Genomic DNA, 13,270 nt, shown 5'->3' on the forward strand with positions numbered 1-13,270 from the left:
TTAATCTAAAATGCCATGACATTCATTGGGATGTTCGAATTCAGACAAATGTTCGATATTATGACGTCCCTTTAATTTCGGCCCAGCATTGCGGACGATGACGCTAAAACGTTCATCCATTCTGCGAAGCGCGGTTGATTTTAACCTTTATAAATAGACACGTATTAAGCACGAGCGACTCGTGCCAGTATTAAACACTGTATAGTGTTTCGAACTTTCAGAACGCGCGATCTAAACGAGAAAAGCTGAAGATTTTTGCGCGTTGAAGATACGCGACCCGAGCAAAAAGCGCAGGATAAAACCGTCAGGAGATGTCTAACATCAGAAAATCCAAAATCATTATAAATAGAGCTGCCGGAGGGCAGGGAATTACAAAACGGAAGCTATTCATAGCATTGCAGCCATTTTCCGGGACTTCGTCGTGTTAAACTTAGACGGCCGCGCGACCCAGCGAATCTCAGATTCACGTTGACAGAAAAATGTATTTGGCCGACGAAATCGAGCCCTGAGCAGGACTCGGCCGAATGCTCAGAGATTTTACATTGGAGAATGATCTCCAAGAAAGAGTTTACAGTGCGCAGTTCGAAAATATATATATATATGCAGCAAGTTTATTTTTAATTCAGTCTAAATATTTGTGACATCACGGTATCGAAGGAGCAGATTTGCATTTTTCGAATCGCGAGACTTATTTTCCTTATTATTTTTTGACGGACGAAATATATGGAATAAAATTGTACAGTTAAAAGATAATTAAGGCAAATTAATTGTTACGAATATTAATAGAAAATCTCGTTTTTAATTGATAGCCATTTAATCGCGAATTGAAAAACTCTCTGCTTTTAAAGTCATCAATTTTTATAATGAAATTTGTTTCTGCGCGAGTTTTTAAATAACATTTCCACGAAAACATTTTATGATTTTTTTAAACGTTTATTAATCTTTTTAAATAAACTATTAACAGTGACTGCCGTTTTAGAATTATTAACGATAATTCAGAACAAAAAATTTAGCTGTAATTCGAATTTTTCGGATGAATGATTTTCTTTATAAGAACAATTTCCTATCGACATTGCACTATTTATCTTATTACCTTCCTTACTTTTTATCGTCGGATTGATGATCAATGGCAATCCCTAAAGCTAACCCAGATTCCCGATCCCTCGACGATTCTAACTATGTCTAGACAAAATCTCTTGCCAAATAGCAACGGAGACGAACTTCTATCGAGTAAAATTAATAATACAATGAAAGAAAAAGATATTTTCATATATTTGCAAAAAATATTTTTACGTATTTAATAATAATAATTTTCAAAAATACTATATTTTTTAATATTAATAATAATAACTAATAAAAACTAATAATTTCGAAACAATTTAAAATCTATCACAAATTAACAAGATCAATTTAAAAAAATATATGTTGTTGCAGTACCTTCTCTCTGCTTTCGTCGTACTTCATAATTCGCATTATTGAATTTAATTCATTCATATGATAATAATCGAAGTATCGTTTATTAACATCATTTGATCAACATCAAATATCTACCAATGGTTAGAAATACGTGTTGGACAATGAATCTCTCACAATGGCTCGAGTTGCGATTAGCACAAACGATATGCGGCGAGTCCTGTCGCACATACACAATAACTCCCCGATTACGGAGTCGTGGACATAGACAACGTGGAACAAAAACTAATGCTATCCCTTGAACTCGTCAAGAGTAGCTGTACTAAACACGAACAAAAAAAAAGACACAAAAGTATTGCATATCACAAATATTGGAAGGGCCCTTGTATGAATCCATTTAACTATGGATTTGGGTTCACGCTTATTATTTACAATCCTATTGGGTTGCCTTCCAAAACTCGACTCCGTCAACGATTATCATTTTATTCCCGTTGTTCACTTAATGTTGCACAAGGATAAAAGATATTCGAAGTTGACAGAGTCAAGTTTTGGAACGCATTACAGGTATTTTTGACAGAACAGTGAAAATAAAAAAAAAGAACCGCTGTGACCGATTGTCGCGGAATTGATTGATTTCCGAATCTCATGAAGCTGTGTACACACGCGGATCCAATTAACACTAGAACCGTCGCCATTTTGGTTCCGTTAATCATTTCAATTTTTTTCTTGTTTGTATTAGACTAATCAGAATACAGAATATTGAAAATATAATACAAATAATTTAACGATACAAATATCAAAATATTTTTCACTAATTACCAAATTGACACCTTTGGCAGTTCTTCTTGGATTCTATCGGCGGTTTTAGTGTTAAAATGCTACATAAACCCAATTTTTCATTTTCTGATTAACTTGTGGTTAAGCTTAACCTGATGTTTTAGCCAATGGGCTCTTGATGATGTCATAGAGAAATGACATCCCATCAGGTGAAACATTAGATCAAACTTAATCATAAGTTAACCAGATAATGATAAATTGAGCCATGGTTTTGTAAGAATCTGTGCCCTCTGGAATTTCCGAAAGCTTTTATCGTACTACCCTTCCCGACTGAAGAGTTCATCGTTTTCCGGGACACCGAGTGCACGTTCTCGAGCATAGGAGCGATAGTATAGTAGTAGTGGTAATTAAGTAGTAACAGTAGTAGTAAATTTGGTAGTACAGTGCTAGTATAGTAGTGAACACAGTGGTCGGAGTGAAGTGTGGAAGTCGAGATCTGTCTCGGCGGTGATTTCTCGGTGAGTCGCGGCGTCGAGCTCGACGACGAACAGCAGCGACGAGGACGTGAGGCCCTCGAGGAGGACGGAGAACAAAGTCAGAGAACAAGCAATGTCGAGGTGTTTCCGGTCGCGCCGCTCGCTCTCTGTCGTCGATCGACCTCGTCGACGAACCGGAGGGGGTGGATAAGGGAGAATCAAATGCCAAGTTCTCACTCATCGCTTTGCACCTTCGACGTCTCACGGGATGTCGGTTGCGGCCGACGACAATGAAATCGCGAACGGCCGAATGCGGGTCAGCGTTGCTCTTTTTTACCGTGTTGCTGATCTATCTCCTCGAATATTCTACTTTGTGAACTTCAAATCAACCCTTAAGAGAATCCTAAAGTCGTCTGTGTTTTATCGGTTATTTTTCAAATACGTATTTTTCTAACTGCTTTTACACGCCTAGATTAAAAAATATTTTCCACAGTTAAAATATAAACGATAATGTAGTTCAAATCGGTCGACTTTATGTCAAAAACAAACAAAATTGAAAAATTACAGTTTTTTTTATCGGCTTTTAATGCCGACATATAACAATATTTACTTTATAAAAGTTTTTGTACTTTATAAATTTATACAGATAAAACAATGTTGGTTGGATTAGGAATTACATAAACAAACAATGTCGAATTCTTGGAAATAGATACCTAATATGAAATAATACTTAGTTAAAAAATTCATACATATATATGCATGCGATATTGATGTAGTAGTATATATAGTGATAGTTAATGTATATATATATATATATATATATATATATATATAAACTGTATGTGTATAAGTCTCATTGAGTTGATAAAACAGACGGTTTTAGGATCCTTAATTCTTATCTTCTTTTCTGGTACGTTGATTTTTTTGCACACCCTCTTCAAACAAGGAACGTTATTAACTGTTTTCTATTATTTTTAAGAAGATCTCAAATGGAATTAAATCTCAAGATTGAAGATCTTAAAAAGATTAAATTTTTAATAGATTACATCTTAAAAATAGTTTTAAAACGTAATTTGAAACTAAATGAATATAAAATATAATATTGATAAATGATATAATGTAAAAATAGAAAATAAAAATCTTATTAACATCGCAAATTAAGGGTTAACAAGCTTTAAAGTGAATGTTCTTTAAGAAAATACTGACTGTTGTTTATATAAATTCTGTTACTATCAATTACTTTGAAATATTAAAAATATTAAAAAATCAGGCATTTTATGGTATTTAATTTTCGACCGAGTTGCTATTTTTATTAGATATATCAACAAAATTTATTGATATAATAAAATTGTACAAATAAAAAATATATATATTAGTGAGAAATATATAAAAAGACGTTACTAAAATATATATTTTTTACTAAGATTTTTAATAATTGTTCTAAAAGTATAAAAAATTCTTCTTTAATTTGCAATCTCTTCGAAAAAAACCTATGTGTGACCCGATAAATTACTCAACTATTTAATTTACGACGAATCGTCGTCATATTGCGTGTCACATAAATAAAACGCCGACCCCATCCAGCGATCGCGCGAATAATTATCCCGTCAATCATTGATTAATTATTTAATCCGTTTTGTCCTGAATCGATTACTTCTCTTTGGTCCGATTTTTCTCATAATGTGCTCAAAACAACAGCATATTCAAACATGATCTTCGCTTCATCACTGAAAATCACGTGTGACATATTCATAAATCTACGTTTTAAATCAACAAAACATTTCGAATATTAAATACCAGGACAAAAAGGAATTAATCCTCAATGCACATGAGAGGAAATGCGCCGATAATGCGCTGAAGAGTGCCGGTGAGACGTCGGGGTGGTTTAGCGAAATCATACGGGATGCTGAATCTGGCGGTTACAGGGGATGGTACACTTCCTGTTACAAACGGGGCTCTCTCTCTTTCTCGACGTTAGTTTGCCACGTGTAGCAAAAAAAAAACATTATTAAAACATACTTCCAGCCCGCTCTTTTTTTATGCAAAAAAAAAAGAAACAACTCCAGATTCTTAGAATACTGACCGAGACAGTGTAGGAAGAGACGAGCGGTCGCGTGTAGGGTCGCCGGGTCGTGTAGAAGTCGCTCTCGTAAACCATGGTCGCTGCAAGCTGCTGGCCTTTCCGGTTTGCTCTTCAAGTACCGCTAATTCGAGTCGGTCGAAAAATCTCGCGAAATCGAATGCGCTAACAGGGTTCGTTTTCTTCTGTTTTTTTCTTCGTGCGCGCGTGCGAAAGGGAAGGATACGCGACGATGCGGTCGCGATGGAGGTTCGTACGATTCTGCTTGCCCCAGCGTCGGTACCACTTCTTCTTCGTCCGAATCAGACTCTCCTCTCTTCGGCGTGTGTCCCTCTTCGCCGCGACCGCGTCCACCTCGACTACGCACGTATGACTCGCGGGTACGAAACGAGAATTGCGTCACTCCGAAGTCCCCGTGCCGCTTATTAAGCCGATGCATCCATGAAAAAAATAGAATCGTATTAAGGACTGCGTAACTATCCTCGTCAACATGTCTCTCACGGCGACGTCTGAACTTTAAGAGACGACATCACGTTGAACAATTCTTAAAAAGTAGATTTTTTACCGAGAGAAAAGCAGTAAAATACATCGAAGATAAAAATAGAAAAATAAGGCAATAAAAGAAAGAAACCGGAGGGTCATCATAATGTAGAGTCAAATTATTAAAAATTAAATCTATAAGAATAGAAAATTCTGGGCTAAAATAAAAATACACTTTTGATAATTGGAAATATAAACTTTAGTATAAAAGCGAAAAATAAAAGAACAATAAAAATTAAGCCGCAGGATTATCATAATATATTAGGTGTTGGAATTAATTCGTAGCGTTTTACAAGTGATGGGAAGTACTTTCATTAATGTATTTTTTAATGCTCATGTGAAATAAATAACATTCTTTCATTAAAAACGCTACGAATTAATTCCAACACCTAATAATTGAAAAAAATCTATGAAGTCAAGAAGGATAAAAAACTTGCCAAAGTTAAGATAAAGATACACTTTTTTAATAATTCGAAATCTAGCAACAGCGAAAAATAAAAGAACAAGATGAAAACTTCTAACGAAATCAGAAGACTTAGATAGTCAAACTAAAAACAAGATTTATAGTCATAAAAGATAGTTTTGAAAGCTAAAATAAAGATACAATTTTGCTGATTGGAAATTTAGTATTTGAAGTTATTTCTTTCTCTCGCATCAGGCCTTCAATTTTCTTCTTTGATCGATGCTCAATTTACATATGTTCTGTTTACAAACTGAAACTCTACTTTTTGAGGCTTGATTCACGGCCAAAAAAATGTATATTTTTAAGAACGGTATTCTTAGAATGAAATACAGCATGTATATTCTGGAACTGGACAATCGTGTCAAGGAAATCACCGAATATCCAGAATTCAAATACAGATCGCTACTTATTCCTACCTGTCCTCACGTCAATTACTTGCACTCCATTATTCATGTATAATATTTTATATACAATTTCGCTGACGCAAATAGCAAGTGCAAAAGATCTAAAATATCCATCAAAAATTGCAACAGTTCAAAAAATATACATATATTCAATCTTTCAATCTTTCACTCACTACATTATAAATATAACATATACTTTTATTTCTCAGATCCTAACAAAACGTGTTATTGGAGCAATTAAAAAAATAAGTTAGAAATTGTGGGAAATGAGAGTGAAAGATAAACGTGACAGACCGAGAATATTGTAATAACATTTCACAGAACAAAAGTGCGCAAAAGAGTATGTTTTATGAAGGAGTAAAAATATATAATGTTTTACCGTATGAATTAAAGTAGTGTGAGAAACTTGAATCATTTAAGAGAATATATAGTATTTAATGTTACTTAGATTTAGGATTATTTGTAAAAGATGTATTTTTGAAATAGTTGAGAAAGCTAATAAAGCATCATTCATTCTCCAAATACGTCGAGAAGATAACATTTCTTTCTTAGGATCAATTTTCTGTCTCATTCACGTCATTCTTTAACGACGAAACGAAAACTCGCGAGGAGTGACGATTCTCCCTTGTTTAATCGTGATCGTAACGTAGGTATAAAACAATAAATTCACGTTACAAGTATTACATTGGCAATTCTCCAGGATTTCGTACAATGGTCCACATTTAGATTCAGTGCCAAAGAATGCTCGCACTATATATGCGGATCGTCAAATTACCTCAAGGTGAAGAAAGCGCGATTTGCAAAAATAAAACCGAATCGCTAAATATACTGGAACATCTGAATACTGAAATATATTAGTTCACAGAATCGCATCGATCCTGTGAATCTTTCCATTATTCTCATTCATTGTCAAACGGTAAAATAACATGTCGAATTTTATCGGTGTTATCCCCGTATAATCTTGAAGGTACACACAGGATTGCAGAATGCAATCCGCGATGAAACATTTGGGCCGAGAATAACGCAAGCCAAATTCCGAGACGCAATAAACGTGAGATATGAGCGCGAACGACTGCAATTGTAACAAATTCACAAAGTATAATTCATAGCGTTAAAATAAATCGCTCGTACATACGCAGCTATTAAATAATATAACAATGTTTGTCACTCGAAAAAGATTTATTCGTCCGATCGGTAGACGAGCGATAAATCGATCAGATATTTTTTTGCGACATTCCGACAGTCCAGTATCATAAATCTTGCGAAACGGGGACAAAAACTTCACGTTATCCGAGACAACAAACATTTCCGCAACGAATGATTAAAGAAATGATATATTTCTTCATGTTACTATGATTCTATTGTTTGTAGAAAGGGAGATGACATTGGAATTTAAAAATATTTTCGAAATTTCTCAAGAGATTTTAAATATCTTACATCTGAAATTTAAGTTTTGCAAAATGATTATCTTATCATACCCAACTGACATAATTAAAAACAAGAAAAAATATTATATACATAATAATGAATTGTAAAAAATATTATATTGAATTTACTTATTTAACAAAATAATACAACTAAAATCAATATAAATTTCATTTAAATTTTATCCTATTGATCGTTAAACAATTTATCCAAATTATTCTGCCTTGGACTCTCTTAATAGTCTTAATAATTATTTCTTATTACCTTATTACATAAATTTACGAAAGTGCGCACAATTATATAGGGCGTCCACTTGACGCTCGCAATGCTCTAAGAATCACTTCATTTTTTTTGTTCTTAAAGTGTTAAATAAAAACAAATAATGCTCACGAGCGTTGCGGGCTTTAAATGGAATGTAGCCATATTAGCGTGTCATATATCGGCCGCATATGTGTATACTTTCATAACAGTATTATTAATCTTTTGTACATCAGTCTATACAAAATGCTGCATAAAACGCTTCTTTCTCGTCGGCTTACACAATAGACAGGTATCGATAAATATGTGGTAAACAGAATATGAAAATTTTAATAACAAAAAAATAAACTACTGTCATGCAGTTAATCCTCGTTGGGTCAGTGAACCTTCGGTTTTGCCGATTTCGCTTTCTTCAGTTTCTTCAGCCCGCTTATATTCGTCTTCAAGAGATTCCAATACGCCTGTTGGAATTTGTTCACATCCTTGGAATGAATCTGAAAGATGAAAAACATATCTCAGAGAGATGCAAGTAGCATTGCCATCCGTAGCTGAAAGATATATACAATAGTGGTGATTTTTTTATTACGAAGCGATGCTCGAACTAAGCAAAGATACTCTGTAGGAGTCGGTAAAGGAGGTCTGCCTTTCCTAGGCACCGGTTTATTGTGTCCATTAACTGAAACAAAAAGCTCTTTAATAAAAATACAAAAAAAAAAGAAAAAGAAATGAATTACAAAAGTTTATATCATGAGTATACAAGTTTATATTTTTAAATTCTATTTTTCTTATATAATTCATAAAGCCTGCTAGTGGAAGTTTACAAGTAGTTTAATTAACCTTCTGTCTGCAATCGTATTTTTAATCTCTCTGGGTATAATTAAAGACTATGCTCCATAAAATATATGATGCTTCTGATATATCATTTTATCCTTGTTATTTAAATATTAAACAAGAATAAAACAATACATTATATCATATGTTTTACAGAACCAGGAAAATATCTCACTGCAAATGTTTTTGATTGATCAGAAGAAGGAATTGATCAATCAAAGGATGGTCATGTCCAGCAGAATGTTTACTTTTATAACTGTTAACAGTTTTTTTCACTGAGACAAGACTTCTTAGATTTTAAAAATAAAATCAATTCAGTGCAAAAAACTTACAATAGTTGCAAAATAAACATTCTGCTGAACATGGTTAATGCTTCAAAACATTTGTATCATTACGTTGATACTACTCTTTTATATATATATATATATATATATATATATATATATATATATATCCAGCAAATTTTTTTATTGGATCTTAAAAAAATATAGAAAAATTAAGGACTACTTTTCAACATCTCTACTATATTATCAAATAGATTTTTAATTCAAATGTTAAACCTTCAAATTGAATTTTGAGCAAAAATGAGAAAGAAATTTGAGAGTAAAATTTCGTTTGTGTTAAAAAAAACCCAGATTGCAAATGGAAGATTAATAATCTTCGGAGAATTGTCATTTTTACTTTCGGTCTTTAGCAACGTGTATTTTGAATGAAAAAAACAACGAAGGATACTCACATCTTTTAATAGTGAGCGATACCGCGCCCGAAAGCCGCGACTTGTCAAAGAGTTTGGTTAACTCCGCTAAGAACTGCAATGAAAATTCGTCTGTTAGTCGTTTATACGTGAGAGAACAATTTCGATGTTGAGTTACCGCGTCATTCTCCAACAGGACCATTCTGATGATAGTAGCATATGTCAAACGCCAGAGCACGTCGAATGTAATCGCCTGCTGAAACTGTTGAAAGGTTAGACGAGGTAAGAGGTTAGTAAATGCAGCCGTAAATTCTTGCTTGTGACAGAATCATAGACTATGCGAAACATTTAGAAGGTCAATCACATATCTAATATTTATAATCAATTTTTTACAATTACAAATTAATTATATTAAAGAAATTATTTATATTAAATTAATTATTTTAAAGAAATCGAAAAATTGCTAAACTTTCAGAAATTTTTAAAAGTCACCGAATTTTTTAAATCCAGTTTATTAATGTAAGATTAACTTTAATATTGATTTAACATATTATTTATTTTATTTCTTGGAATACCGTTAATTTTTTTTTAGAATTAGACAAAAAAGTAAATGAAACCGAGATTAAAGAAAAAAGAATTTTTATAATTTTTTAAAAGTTAACAGATGATTTTGGAAATTATGTACAAAATTTGAAAACTGAAAAAAATCATTAAATTTTGGAGATCGAATTATTTAAAAATTATTAAGCTCCAAACATAAGATTTTGAAAATTATCAAACTTTAAAATCCTATTAGATCTCATTTAATTTAAAAAAATTAATAAATTCTATTTATAGAATAATTTGAAGGTTGCTTAAATTCTAAACTCCTAAGTTGCGTTCAGCAGAACATTTATTTTGCAATTGGAAGTTGGAAGTTCTTTCGCGCTGATTGGATTATACTTTTGGATCTAGAAGAATGGTCCTATCTCAACAAGCAATTATAAAACAGCAAAGTTGCAAAATTGTTGTGTTCTGCTGAACGCAGCCTACCTTTCTAATCGGATCGCGTTTATAATTTTTCATTTTAATTTCGTCGATTTATAAGCTTAAATCTCCTCGGCAAAGTCATCTTCCTTTCTGACTTATACTTATTTAATGGCCAATGTGGCTGCCACCTCATCGTGAATGTCGTGATGCTGTGGATGTTATGTGAGCGTGGTTTTTTGGTGACACGAAACAACATCTCTTTTCAGAGTGATTGTTGAGCCAAATGAGTAAAATGATTCAGGCTCACGTGAAGGCCTTCCTGGCGATTCTCCTAATCGCTCAGGTTCATGGCATCATGTTCTTCCTGGAACCCAATAGTCACAAGTGTCTAAAGGAGGAGGTCCATGCAAATGTACTCGTCACAGGCGAGTATGAGGTATCCGAGGCGATGGGTCAGAAGGCGAATTATGTGGTAAGTAGTTTAACAATTTTTTATTCATCCTTTGCCGAAATATTTCTGCAAGAGTGTGAAACTTAACGTTACTTAATGTTTTGCGGTTTGGAAACAGCTGTGCAATTTGATAACAGCTATGATAACAGAATTCATTGTTTGCAATGATTTTTTCTGCTTACAGATTCAGGACTCCAAAGGACATATATTGTCTCAAAAGGAGGACATTCCCCATGGGAAGTTGTTGAAATTTTCTTTTGTAACAGAAACTTATGACACTTTTGAGATATGCTTCATTTCACGCGTTCCAAATCGTATGTATACTCCATTTTTAACTTTATAATTTGTTTTCATATATAATTTAATTGAATTGTTACAAGAAAGACATATATTTAAAGAATTATCTAAAGGAAGAATTATTATATAAAATGTAAGAAATTGTTTTAGCTACATTTGATACGAAAATTATTTCAGATCAGCGTGGTATCAGGCAAGAAGTTACGCTGATTACAAAACGCGGCATTGAAGCAAAGAGTTACGAAGGCGTAAGTTCGCATCGTTACAAATATCTATTCCTTTACAAAAAAAAAGAATTATTTAATGTATAATGCGGAGATCGAGAGAAACCATCTGACATTACTTTGTTTACTTTCTTTTTATATGTGGCTTGTTTCCGCGGCGCAGTTGGTAAAGTAGAGTTTTTTCGATATTGTGTTCTCGTTGGCATGTGTTTTATCACAAATCACATACTTGTGCATTGGCAGCCTTAGAACTGAGTTATTAGAGCGCAACGCAGTTATATTAATTTGTGCATGCTTTTATTCGCGGATGTTCCGTTAACGGGGAAGAATTTTTGAAATTTATTTCATTCACGCGAACGCATTAATTATATTTGGTTGTAAAATTGACTATATATTTTTTTTACTTGAATTTATATTACGATAAAAATTATTTATTTGGACATTTTTTCAATATAAAGCATTTTGTATTGTTAAATTTCTTAAAAATATGTTAATGGTACATCCACATAATAGCAGCATAATAATTGACACATTTTAATACCTATAAACTATATAGAATGTTTCAATTCTATATAGTTTCAGTTCTTCTTCAATAATAAATACTCAATAAAACATGAAATATTAATTAAGTCATATAACATTAAATGCTTTTTCCTGCTATAGCTGAGATCTCTTTATTTATCTCTTTATTTTTCTAAAAGGTTTTGAGAAAATGTGAGTCGAAATATTCGGTATTATTACTTAAATATTTTTGAGCGAAAATTGTGATTTTTTTAAGACAAGTGTTTAAGACAAGATTTTTAAAAATAAAGGAGTTTATGGTAAAAAGTATTTAATGTGATTAGTTAATTTCATCACTTAAAAATTAAAACTACTGCAATCAGATATTATATATCACATTATCTAATATCTTTTTTTGCTCTGTGTAAAATACGTACATGCAAAGAAATTATCCGTTATTTGGCTTTTATTTTAGTAGTTGCGTTTTTTGTAATTCATTTGTATCAATTGTAATACGCAATACTAACGAATCGCTGAGGTTTCCGTCGAGGATGTCGTCGCTTTCCGGTAAAAATTATCTTCTTCGACAGATCGGTGAAGCAGCCAAGTTGAAACCAGTAGAAGTGGAATTGAAACGGTTGGAAGACTTATCCGAGGCGATAGTGCAAGACTTCGCCAGAATGCGCAAGAACGAAGAAGAAATGAGAGACACAAATGGTAAAAAAAAATTTTTTTTGTAAATAATGAAAGAAAATAACTTTATATAGAAAATGATAATTTTGAATATTATATGATCAAATTACAAATTATAAATAATAATCTAAATTATAGATCAGATTAGATAATCTAAATTAATATATATAAATAAATCTAAATTATCAATTAATAATGAAATGTCATAATTAAATTGATAATTAACTTGTAAACAGTTTAATCTCAAATGATCCTTTTTTTTGTTTCAGAAGCCACAAACACTCGAGTATTATACTTTAGTTTATTCTCGATATGTATTCTCTTCGGTTTGTCCACCTGGCAACTTTTTTACTTCCGGCGCTTCTTTAGGATGAAGAAACTCATTGAATAAATATTAAATACGTTTGTAACAAATAATACAAATGTAAAAAATATACTTATTTTTGTTTGGATTTTTTATCTTTGTTATTCGTAATTTCGTACTTTTGAGTGGAACACTTTTTACATTCGTCACGTTTGAAAAGTACTATTTAAATAAATATGCAAACACGCGTTCAATCATATTACCTCATTCAAATCAATGTAATATATGATAAGACTTCATCTTGTACACATCGCGCATACATTATGTTACGGAGAACACAATATTTAAACAATTGTAAGAGATAGAAACTTTCTTAAATAAAAGTATACCTCAATGGTGACATAATAAGTCTTCAACATCTCATTACCTGAAAATGATATAAAAAAATTATAAGAAATCATTCGTCTTAA

The 13,270-nt window shown here is 32.3% G+C and overlaps 4 protein-coding genes across 10 annotated transcripts in view; 2 read left to right on the forward strand and 2 right to left on the reverse strand.

Annotated features, from left to right (window-relative positions):
- Nucleotides 1-5,028, reverse strand: part of LOC105144931 (uncharacterized) — a 32,957-nt gene extending 27,929 nt beyond the window's left edge. For 4 of the 7 annotated variants that reach the window (XM_087415412.1, XM_087415411.1, XM_087415409.1 and 1 more), the window contains exon 1: nucleotides 4,750-5,027. In XM_087415412.1, the coding sequence (XP_087271538.1) occupies nucleotides 4,750-4,824 (75 nt within the window). In that variant the 5' untranslated portion in view covers nucleotides 4,825-5,027. Of the gene's footprint in view, nucleotides 1-4,749 lie in introns of all 7 variants that reach the window. The other 3 variants (XM_087415413.1, XM_087415408.1, XM_087415410.1) reach the window with 2 other exon arrangements.
- Nucleotides 1-13,270, forward strand: part of LOC105144839 (uncharacterized) — a 162,858-nt gene that overhangs the window by 90,486 nt on the left and 59,102 nt on the right. The gene's annotated exons all lie outside the window — the stretch shown is intronic.
- On the reverse strand, nucleotides 8,035-9,685 carry Srp14 (signal recognition particle 14). Its single transcript, XM_011054043.2, has 4 exons — nucleotides 9,540-9,685; nucleotides 9,404-9,476; nucleotides 8,400-8,512; nucleotides 8,035-8,330 (listed from the first exon to the last, which is right to left on the reverse strand). The coding sequence occupies exons 1-4, from the start codon at nucleotides 9,561-9,563 to the stop codon at nucleotides 8,214-8,216; spliced, it is 327 nt and encodes a 108-aa protein (XP_011052345.1). The 5' UTR covers nucleotides 9,564-9,685; the 3' UTR covers nucleotides 8,035-8,213.
- On the forward strand, nucleotides 10,468-13,208 carry bai (transmembrane emp24 domain-containing protein bai). Its single transcript, XM_011054042.2, has 5 exons — nucleotides 10,468-10,802; nucleotides 10,966-11,095; nucleotides 11,256-11,326; nucleotides 12,394-12,520; nucleotides 12,766-13,208. The coding sequence occupies exons 1-5, from the start codon at nucleotides 10,614-10,616 to the stop codon at nucleotides 12,885-12,887; spliced, it is 639 nt and encodes a 212-aa protein (XP_011052344.1). The 5' UTR covers nucleotides 10,468-10,613; the 3' UTR covers nucleotides 12,888-13,208.

Source organism: Acromyrmex echinatior, chromosome 18 (assembly GCF_024713525.1).
Source record: "Acromyrmex echinatior isolate Ae372 chromosome 18, ASM2471352v2, whole genome shotgun sequence".
Lineage (NCBI taxonomy): Eukaryota > Metazoa > Arthropoda > Insecta > Hymenoptera > Formicidae > Acromyrmex > Acromyrmex echinatior.

Coding starts and splice junctions, on each gene's coding strand:
- bai (XM_011054042.2), top strand. CDS start 10,614: ATGAGTAAAATGATTCAGGCTCACGTGAAGGCCTTCCTGGCGATTCTC. Junction 11,096..11,255: donor CATTTCACGCGTTCCAAATC/GTATGTATACTC, acceptor AAATTATTTCAG/ATCAGCGTGGTATCAGGCAA. Junction 11,327..12,393: donor AAGCAAAGAGTTACGAAGGC/GTAAGTTCGCAT, acceptor CTTCTTCGACAG/ATCGGTGAAGCAGCCAAGTT.
- Srp14 (XM_011054043.2), bottom strand. CDS start 9,563: ATGGTCCTGTTGGAGAATGACGCG. Junction 9,477..9,539: donor TCCTGTTGGAGAATGACGCG/GTAACTCAACAT, acceptor TTTTCATTGCAG/TTCTTAGCGGAGTTAACCAA. Junction 8,513..9,403: donor ATCGCTCACTATTAAAAGAT/GTGAGTATCCTT, acceptor TTTTTGTTTCAG/TTAATGGACACAATAAACCG.